This window comes from Erigeron canadensis, chromosome 9 (assembly GCF_010389155.1).
Source record: "Erigeron canadensis isolate Cc75 chromosome 9, C_canadensis_v1, whole genome shotgun sequence".
Lineage (NCBI taxonomy): Eukaryota > Viridiplantae > Streptophyta > Magnoliopsida > Asterales > Asteraceae > Erigeron > Erigeron canadensis.
This window is the reverse complement of record NC_057769.1, coordinates 5,193,100-5,204,260: the sequence shown is the minus strand read 5'-3', so window position 1 is coordinate 5,204,260 and position 11,161 is coordinate 5,193,100. Positions and strand designations below refer to the sequence as shown.

At 32.0% G+C, this 11,161-nt stretch overlaps 1 protein-coding gene across 1 annotated transcript; it reads right to left on the bottom strand.

Annotated features, from left to right (window-relative positions):
• Positions 1–6,222: 6,222 nt before the first annotated feature.
• Positions 6,223–7,806, bottom strand: LOC122582656. The gene is made up of 2 exons (XM_043755079.1): positions 7,289–7,806; positions 6,223–6,638 (listed from the first exon to the last, which is right to left on the bottom strand). Exons 1-2 carry the CDS (start codon positions 7,751–7,753, stop codon positions 6,573–6,575), a joined length of 531 nt encoding a protein of 176 aa, XP_043611014.1. The 5' UTR covers positions 7,754–7,806; the 3' UTR covers positions 6,223–6,572.
• Positions 7,807–11,161: the final 3,355 nt, after the last annotated feature.

Sequence of the window (11,161 nt, the reverse complement as noted above, 5' to 3'; positions counted from 1 at the left end):
TTTTCTTTAACCATGCCAAAAGACGACATAACGATTTAACTACAACTTCGTCGTATAACCGTCACTGTCCTTTTCAAACTTTCCTCATTAATTGGTGTTTGTACAGAATATGTCATGGGTATTTTAACTAGAAATATATCCATCACTAACCGAACTAACCTAGTTATTGTAGAATATAAACAATAAAACATACACATAAGTAAGAATAATAAATATAAAAAAGAATACATTTAAAAAATCAATACATAATAATAAATAAACTGCACTAAAACAACAATCCAAGTTCATACACAACCTTTAGATAATTAGCTGTCTAGTTGATAATATTATATTATAATATATCTACTCATGTATATATTTAATAATAAGTTCTATAAAATCAATAAAAGATAACATATAATATATTCCTCAGTGTGTTTTGTGTGAGATACTCAGATTTCCCAAAACCAAAACCCCCCCTTTGAATGTTCGACCCTTCTTTTTTATCATCACAGTTCACCTTTCAATTGAAGTCAAAAGAAAATAAGAAAAAACCTAATAATTGGGAAAAACATATATTGATATATAGATATTTTTATTAAGATAGAACAAATAAAGGTAATATTATCTGTTGAAAAAGAAAATATTATGGAGTAGGAGAATGGAGATTATCTGCTCTCATAGTTACTATCATCAGAAGATTGAGATCTAAATGAAAATTAGAATCCGTATGTGACACTGATAAGGAGATATATTTTATTTTTTAATTTTTTTTTTGTGTGGGCAAATTTCTAAATATACCCCTAGATAAAAAAAAATTAAATTATATAAAACTTGGGGTGGAGTTAATTGCCCCCACTTTAGAGCCGTCCATGACTAATACTGTGGGCCCCATGTCTGTAATGGTAAATTTAAACGAGAAATTAGTGGGGCCCTGTCAGTGTCAGAGTATTAGCGACGACGTCGTCGCTAATAACTTGGTCGGGTTGACTTTTGCCTGGTGGTGTTACCCTCTGCTTTAATTTATTTTTTAGCAGAAAATTAAAATAACGTTTATGTATTCTTTTTCGCTAAAAAAACGTTGGTCTATCTCCTATATCTCTAAAGAGATCTAGAACTGAGTTAGAGATAATGATCGTACCTTTTTTGTTCTGGATTTGTCTTGTCGTCGAAAATATTTTTTCATGGGTAAAGCCATAAGTAAGAGGTTTTTTTAGAATTAGTCTCTATCTCTAATTAAAAGTAAATTGTCTACGATTTACCTTCCCTATACCCCATTTTTGTCGGAACGGATACTATTATCGTTTTCCTATTTTTTATAACCAAGTTGCATAATCTTCAATCTTAAAAATAGATACTACTAAATAAAAAAGAAAAAGAAAGAGGGGTTTGCTAAATACAATCTTTAGGGCTGTGTTTAAGGTGCATAAATTATTTGTACATTTACCATGAAAATCATGGGGCAGACTTTTAATATGGAAAGTACAAGTTTTTTTATGCATGTTAAATACAACCCTTACATTTCCCAAAGAAATATAGTATGTTTGTTTGAAGGAAAGGATGTATTCTTTCATTGTATATAGATCTTGTTATACGAAAATACCATATATACAAAAGACATTACTAAAGTTTTGTGTATGATTTTATTTCAAAAGAACAAGTTTGAATTTAACTATAACAAATATTGATTTTCATAAAAAACAGTATCAGTGGTAAACACCTTTGCCTCTGGAGACAGAGGTCATGGGTTCGATCCTCATCTCATGCAAAGGTTGGAGGGCCTTTTCTATCATTTAGGTAGAAACTGGAAGCATCTCTCTACTTAGGTAGAGGTAAGGTCTGCCTACATCTTAACCTCCCTCATACACCGTCGAGGTATTGGGGCTCAAAATCCACGGAAGGCGGCACTGAACAGTTACTTACTTACTTTTTTAAATATTGATTTCCATATATATTTTTCTACGGAATATTATTTGGAAAATGTGTCAAATGCTTCGTTGTATATTTCATACAAAATTGTGATGTAATGATTTGCTTCTCATTTTAACTATCAAGTCTCTCATTATCTACACAATATGAATCCCTAAAAGTTTTCTATCCTAAAAATCCCAAATTTTAGATAGTTAAGCTCTTTTTAGGTGCCTCAAGTTCATAATATATAAAGAATTTGAATGAATTTTATGCAACTTTGGAGTAGCTAGGGACCAATATAAAAAGCACAAGAATGTATCCCAAAACATTACTCTTAAAGGGATGATTTCAAAATAGAATGATGAAACAAACTACGAAATTTACCAAATCTAAATTACGAGACTTTTAACGTAAACTTTTACTGTATAGTTTAGTAGGCCAAGTCAAAGGAACGACAGTAAAAAAGGAAGTATGGAACAGTTCCCCTATGCCCCCTTTGTTTACTGCAGGGACACAGATATCAAATGTGACGGGGGCATTTAAAGACTTGACCCATACCCATTTCTCTTGGAATTTATTACAAATTCTCTATTTATTCCTATTTATTTATTTATACATATACATACATTTAATGTATAGATACATGATACATCAAACATATATGGAGTAGTTGAAAAGAAGATGACGGGAGTGTAAACATCAAGTCAGGCTTTGTATTGAATTTGTGTACTTTGATGTTCTAGTCTTGGCACATCAAATTTCTCATTCTCAATTCATTTATTTTGTAGTTTATTTCCACATATATATTTTTTTTAATTTTCTATGAGTTATGATAGATTATCTTAATTATTAATTAACCTAATAATGTTCTTAAACATAAGATCAAAACAAATGAAAAAATCAAAAGAGATAATGAAAAAAAATGATAAATGGACTATACATGCCAAGTCATGTATAATTGTATATAATATTTATATATTTCAAGGAATACATAAATAGTGTAAAAAGTAAAAGACAGACTACCTAAACAGGATTATGACTTGCCATTTTCTTGCAAGTTCTGGGATTCTATGTTCTATAGTCTATACACTGTACAAACCAAAGTGTAAACTATATATTGTACTTTTCTATTTAGGGTTATCAATTATTCATTAAACGTATTACTTTAAAGTAAAACATAACTTGAAAACTTCAAATAACTAATACTGTACTATCTTGTGAGCTTATTTATAAAATAATATGACTATTTCAAAATTTTCAGTTTTTAGACCAAAACCTTTTAATTTTAAGTTTATTTTTCTAAATTCAATTATCCATGCTAGTTTTCATCTCCCTTCTAATATCAATCATCATAAAACAATTATATGTACTTAATATTACGAATTTCTTCCACTCACAATTTACCAACACACATGAGAGAATACAAAGAAGAAATCTTAACTCATCAACTACGCTTTCTTATTGTTATCACTTATGAGTTATATGAGCTATGCGACTAAGTCTGCCTCTTGGGCATGGGCCAAAAATATACTACAGGGCTCCTCCTTGTTACGGGCTTGGGTTCAAGTAATGTTTTCAGTCTTTGACTTGTTTAATCATTTTGGGCCGGACCAAATCAGGATCTTGCCTTAAACGTTTAGTCCGTTACACAACCGGTTAGTGTTGAATTCTTTTGAACAGAAAAAGAAAATCTATAACTATTTGTCAGATATGAAGATTATAATAATCGACTTTATAATAGCCAGGCTAAAAATCCTAAAATAAAATCAAGAAATAGTTAATCATACAACATAATCGCAGCTATAAATTGAGCGAACTAGATAGCCTATGCAAATTTCTATTATTATCTTTATATTACGAGTATAGTTGCTATTGACGATTATCTAACAAATTCAAATACACGTACTAGCGTATGAGCTTATTCAACCATGACTCAAGTGACGGATCCAGAAATTCCAAGGGACGGCCGAACGGGGGCAAACAAAATGTATATAAGGATATTGTTGCTCTTAAGAGAAGAGAAGACGTCTTTCTTAGCCAAAAGTGTCCAAATATATATTTGCATGTTGTCAAGGGTAGGGATGTGCAAATGACCCGTAAGCATGCGAGCCGCCCAAAACCCACCCGCACCCATCCGAACGAACCCGCTTGAAACCCTAACGGGCTGGGTCACGGATCAAGTTTTTGTTGCGTTCTCGGTTCTCGGATTGGTCGGGCAGGGCTGGGTGATGCCAAAAACCGAGAAAGTGTGAAGAAAACCCGTGATCCGCTCCAAACAAACCCGAACCTTCACAGACCGAGTCACGGATCCGTTTTTCATACACTGAGTCACGAGTCTACCCGGTTCAAGGGTGTTGTTGGAATTACCTTATACTAGGTTTGATACTCAATAAATCCCGAGTGCTATTCCTAGTATAGGTAGTTCGAAGTTCGAACAAACACCCTTTGACAACATGCAACTATAAGTTGAATACTTTTGGCTAAAAAAGCCGTCTTCTCTTCTCATAAAAGCTACAATATTCTTATATACTACAATAAAAGTTTTCGACTAGCTATAATATTACGAGTATTATGTTCACTAAAGTCTTGGATTGACACAAATTTATCTTTTAGAAGGCCAATTTATAATTAAAAAAGGCCCATTAACGAACAAATATCAGTCCTTGAGAAAACATGAGTCGGGACCCGCTTATAACGCTGTAAGCCTGTAAAGGCTCTAATAAGTTTTGACTTAAAACTTAAAAGATGCTTTGATCCACAAAGCAAGATAGTAGTATCTTTAGTGGTTTTCAGTTTTATGTTTAAGGATAAGGTTAAACAATTTGGTTAATATGGTACATATTTGAGCAGCTTCAGTTCATGCTATTATTCTTTTTTGTATATAAGTCTAAGTGCACCCTAATTAGTGATTCCTGACTCGGAGTCGGAGACTTGACAAATCAATAAATTAGACCAATAAGCCTAAAACTAAAAGTTGTAAACAAATATCCTAAAATGCTGATATTGAGAATATGAATCATAACTAAAAACGGCGTCCAAATATGTACTAACTACTAACTTGCTTGCAATTCGAATATTGTTTGTGAATTTCTATTGATCATTGAAAGTACTTAAGACAGGACCAAGAAGGTGTTTGAAGGTTTAGTTATGGTGGCATGTTGGTGTATATGGTTAGCTAGGAACGAAAAACTTTTCTCGGGTATGGAAGTTAGCTTAGAGAAGATCATGCACAATATCAAGACACTCGGCTTCCTGTGGTATACGAGTAGAACAAAGAACAAAAGAATTACGTGGTAAAAAGGGTGTAAATTTAACCGTGAAAATATTGTATATATTTGTGAAGGGTTGCTTGTCTGATTTGGGCAAACAAGCGAATAAAAGTTACTCTTCAGGAAAAAAAAACCTTAGACAGGACCCAGGACAAAATATTCATCTTTATCGTGCCAATTTCAATAGTACTGAGGTCTTGCATGACTATAAGTGGGTTTCTTGATTTGACCCTTTCATGCATATGTTGTCAATGAAAATTTTAAGGTCATATATATAGCAGACTTTTAATGTTGTTACTGAAACAAGATTTTAAACTTTAGATATCACTAACAACACTCAATAAGATATCTATGAAGTATTTGACCACTTCAATAAGGTTTTTCCTTGTACACAATCTCACCAGGATATCTCCATGAACGTATTTGACCACTTCTCAAGATGTTTACCTAAGAAGGTTTCAATCTTGAATCCTCTTGTTAGATTAGAGGACACTTAACCTCTAGACCATTGTGATGGAGGTTACTTAAAAGAAAGTTATGAAAAATATCATGCTCTAACTTTTATATAACATTCAAATCATTACTATACAAAAGGTCACTTCTAGGAATAAAAGACAATGAACCCCATTTCTTTAAGGAGAATAAACATGCACCAAGAGGGTCCATACAAAAACCATACCAATAAAAGGGAATCTCCTTTTCAATTTGTAGTGATCAAATGAAATCCTCATACTGATTTGATTATTTGACAAATGGTACTTTTTTTATATTGAGCAGACATTTGAATTAGAGCAGCAAATTGTTTACAGCGCTAGAGTTAAGAAAAGAAACATCAAATATAGGTGTATGATCAATAAACTTGATCACAGCCGTGTTGTTTTACTTGGATCGCATATATTAGCGTACGAGTGATGCTCAGATGAAGCACACCACAATTCGCTAATTCGAAAAACCGGGTTGTTAAGGTCAAGCTCGCAGGAAAGATTAAAGAAACAAAATAAACAAACGACAAAATTCGACCTTGTTTCTTTCTTCTTTGATCAAAAGAACCAGAGGCAGCTTATCAACCAAAACTTAAAGACTATAGATACCAAAACTTGAAATGGTTTTTGTCCAGATTCACAATGAATGCAAAAATAAAAAATAATCCTATACGATAACTTACAGTTCTCTTGATTTCAGTTGCTTCTACATTGTGTTTTGTGTATCATCTTCTTCTCAATCTCAATCATTTTAAACATATTTGCATATACTACACAAAGAAAAATGTAAAGCATGCACACCCGCAATGAAGCATAGAACTGTCTAACCTATAAAGTTTTGATCTTTGAGATATACACAAGAAATGGAAATGCCCATAACTTGATTTGAGCAAGTGTACCAATTTGAATCCTCTTTACATACCCTTTAAACTTACAAAACTGCCTTCCCTGGTTCTTGATGATAGGATTCATCGCGCTTAAGTTTCCTTGATACGATCTGCATTGTAAAAAGCTTACAACTTTATCAATCAAGATTCACCTCTATCTAGAAAAATACTCCAACAATGCAGTCCACAAGCATAATGGTTACAACTTTATCAACCAAGATTCTAAACAATCAGTTAATACATACAAACCCCAAAAAGTATAAACAACATGTGGGAACTACAAGAATCCAATAATTGATCTTTGACCCTGAAGCCATTTCACCTCTAATTGATCAAAGTTTCAAACTTTAACTAAAATTACTGAAACCCATTTAAAACCAGTATCCGATTCAATGAATTCAATAGCAAAAACCAACAAACAAACATTACCTTAAAATATAAAGAACTTAACAAATGACAAAGACTTGAACACAAGATAATTCGAGGTTACGGTGGGTCTTTGACCTTATGATATCAAGGTGATCAATCAACCAAAAAGTTTGTACTTTTAATCCCATTGTAGACCAACTGTATATACATGTGAATGTATGCAAAATAGTCTTTGAAAAAACAAAGTTTGAAGTTCAATTACACACCAATTCAAACTGACATGTAGGAGAAACACATTTAAGATCAATATAAAACAATATAAAGTCAATGCAACAACAAATGAACATTAAACATTAAAGTCAATCATGAAAAAGTTTTGAACTTTACATACCTTAGATACAGGGGAAGCCAAACAATCTCTTGGGGTTTCAAAAGATGATAAAGAAAATTGTTTTGAAACAACACCAACATCAAAATAAATCAAACCAGAACTTGGTACATCAACCCAAATTTCTTTAACAGCAAACCACAAAAACAAATCTTTAGCAGAAATACCAGAGAGTTGACCAATTTGACCAAAAGTCAAATTCCCAGAAACATTTCTATCATAGTGTATTTCATCTTCAAATTTGGCATTACAAGCATGATCCAAGAAAACTTCAAACCTGCCTGAATCATCAACACTGAAATTTGTCACACCTTTTGGAAACAAGCCCATAGGCAATCCATTTGACTTTAGTATTTCATATATTGTTGGTGTTGTTTCTTGAGAATATGTAACACAAAATTTGACTAAAAATGAGGAAGTAAAAAGTGTAAGAATAAAGATTTGTGTTGAAAGTTGTTCAAGATTCATCCTTTCTGCGATTGTGAAAATGGGTTTCGTTTGTGTGTGTGGGTGTGGGGGGGTTGGTTGGGGTGGGGGGGGGGGGGGGTAGGGTTTAAGGGAAGTAGTAGTAGTAGAAGAAGAGGGTGGAAACTGGAAACAGAGGAGAGTGTAAGAACAATGATTGGGTTTTTGGAATGGGTCCTCCCCAGGCAATGGCAATTGTTTTTTTTAAAAAAAAAAAAATTAATCCTTTTAACCAAATAGTTTATTAATTCTTTTAATAATGACACATGGAAAAATCAGGGATCAATATTAAGAAAGATAATTAGTGGATACCACATGTCACTTTCTTAATGTGTTAAAGAAATTATTAGGCTATTTGGTTAGCAGGATTTATCATTTTCCATTTGTTTCACGTTGGCTTTAGGGTTGTCTTATGTCATATTGTCATGTGTGTGTTTGTATGGGTTATTAATAACCAACCATGGCAAGCCACATGTCATATTGATGTAGTGCTAAAAATTATAAAACTTGTTGAATGTTTCAAAGATATACAAGTCCTTTGACAATATTGGCATGTCGTTTTGGAACATAGCATGAGAACATGGTTTAGTGCAATCACATCTCGAATTCTCGATCACATTAGACCTGTTGATGTGTCGTATGATAAGGATATAACAAAAAAATTAGCTCCTTTAATAATAATGAATAAACCATATGGTCATAGATTAAATTAATCACCCGTCACTTGCGATCCAATGGTCTATCATGTCAAAGGCAAACAAGATGCTTAGGTCGAGCCTATATGTGGATATGTAAGGAAATATTTTATTGGCAGAACCTCGGCCACCTCTTGCAAGATAAAGAATGAGAAATCACATTAATACCATAGTTTTTTATTATTTTACTACATTGTATTAGCATTACAACACACTGTACAGATTAATAATACATGGATGTGGTAGATGAATAAAAACCTTTAGTACTAATATCATAGCCTATAAAGAATATGGATATCAAGACGGTATCAAGGGCGCAGGTTTTAAGGAACCCGAGGGGGCCGACCCCCGAATTTTTTTGCGATTTAAAGGGTATATTGTTTTCGTATAGAAAAATTCCGATATATTCGGTTTCGACCCGCCATTTTAGCGTTATGGAAAAAAAAATATAGATCCCGACCTTCCACTGGAAATTTTCAAGCTTCGCCACTAGACGATATTAAATATCAAAGGTTCTATCAAACCTATTTTTTTTTTTCTAATGATGAATGAATATGATGTTCATTAGATATTATTAATTAGTTTGGAAGTGTAACGTATTACTATGAGTTTGGTATTTTCAATATTTATTTAAATGATTAAGATTAAATATTTATAAAATTATTCTTATTCTTATTCAATTTATTATTATTATTTTTGTTTGTATTGATTTATGTAATTATCAAATTTGAAAAGTAAAAATATTTAATACTATAACTCACTAAACTACTTGTTAGGGGTGAGCATAGGTCCGTTTGGGTCGGTTTTGCCATAAAACTGGAACCCAAACCGTTTCGTTCGGTTTTTATAAAACCAAAACCGTTGGAGTCGGTTTTTATTCGGTTTGGTTTGTCAGTTTTCTGGTTTGGTTTGGATCGGTTTTGGTTTTTTCTTTGTTTTCTTTTTTTGTTTATTATGCTATAATTTTAACTTTTAATTGTTAAGGAAAAATTATGATATAAAAATTAAAATATACGAATGTTAAAATCGATATAATTGTTTATAAAACAAATTGATTTTGTTATGTGTTTTCATTTAAACATACACTTTATAATGATTTTTACACTAAAAAGGCACACAAAAAAAACTATATATATTAACATAAATGCTAACTATAAGTAACAAATATATGTGTTATATGTTATAAATATAAAATAAATTAAAGAAAAAAATTGTTTGGCTCGGTTCGATTTTTGATTGATTTTTTTGCATATGAAACTGAAACCCGAACCAATCCAATTGGTTTCATTCAGTTTTCTCGGTTTTTTTTTCGGATTTCGATTTTTGCTCACCCCTACTTGTATTCTTTGAATTCAAATTTGATTTTCCTAAGGCCTTTCTTAATGACCCTGTCGACATCTTGTCCACTAGGGTTGTCGACAAGGAAGCACCCTCGTCAAGAGGGTCGATGTTGATGCTCTCTCATAACCAAAAATCGTTCGACAAGGAAGGAAAAGTTCTTTTGGGGGGTTGGGTTGGGGTGGGGGGGGGGGGGGGCGGGGAAGAGATATGTACAAATATCTATAATGTTTGCATAATGTAGAGATAACATGTTTAATGTTTCTATGTTTGGTCCTTGCAAGTTTAATATATCATACATATGTGTTTAGTTAGTTTCGCTTTAGCCCCTTAACTATTAATCTTATGTATATACAAATATTTTATAAAATATATTAAGTTAGTTTATTACATTTAAATTACGTAGAAGTTTTATATTTTTATAAAATTAATAGTTTTGTTAAACTTTGGTTTAAATAAATTAAAAATAAAAAATTGGAAAAAATGGTAAGAAATAGACTTAACTAAAAAAAATGGTGCTCTTGGGTGCATCTCATAGGTTGTGTTCTTGAGTTTTTTTTTTAAGAGAATATGAAGGATTTTTAAAATATTTGTGTTCTTGAGTTTTATTAAAGAGAAGAAAAGAAAAGAAAGGAGTTGGAAGGAGAAATCAATACATTTTGGTTATAATTTTTTTCTTCCACTTTTGGGATGATTTTGAAGGAAGAAAAATTAAATTCACTCCTTCTCTTCCATTCACCTCTCTTCTCTTCTTTCTCTTTCCTTTAAAAAAAAAACTCAAGAACATAGCGATAAAGAAAACTCAAAGAAATTATCAAATGATAGAGACAAGATTGTGGAATGTTACCTCATTTTCGAAATAATCTTCGATATGACATGCCGATATTGAGTTGTATATTCAATTAGGTCGAGTAAACTCTTTTTTTATTGAGCGGCAAATTGGTCGAGTAAGCTGTTCATCATCTTCATTAATTGCAGTGAATATTGACCCAAATGCTGTAGAACTAGTGTTGAGTTCCATATTTGATATATAATTATTGATGAAATTTGCTCATGATAAGGTCTTTGACTTAGAGAGGATCCATTCGTGTTTGAGTCTTACTTCTCACATTTATGATGGTGGATTAATAAGGGTTTTTCGAGAGTCCTAATTTCCAGACATATGTGTAATTTAAAAGTAGAAATAAAACAGATAGTCGTTAAAAAAAATATTAAAAAATCATTCAATTTGTGGGTTCATCCAGTTGTGTGACAAGCAATTGTCATAAGGACAAGTATATAGATATACTAGTGCTCAGGCCCGTCCAATGGACGGGTAATCTTAAACTATATTAATCAAAACTTAAAAAATTGGAATTCAAGTATATTAAATAGATAC

Bases quoted from the DNA above. Each gene is read 5' to 3' on its own strand.
- LOC122582656 (XM_043755079.1), bottom strand. From the start codon at position 7,753: ATGAATCTTGAACAACTTTCAACACAAATCTTTATTCTTACACTTTTT. The intron at 6,639-7,288 runs GTATGTAAAGTT...TTTACAATGCAG, and splicing joins TGGCTTCCCCTGTATCTAAG to ATCGTATCAAGGAAACTTAA.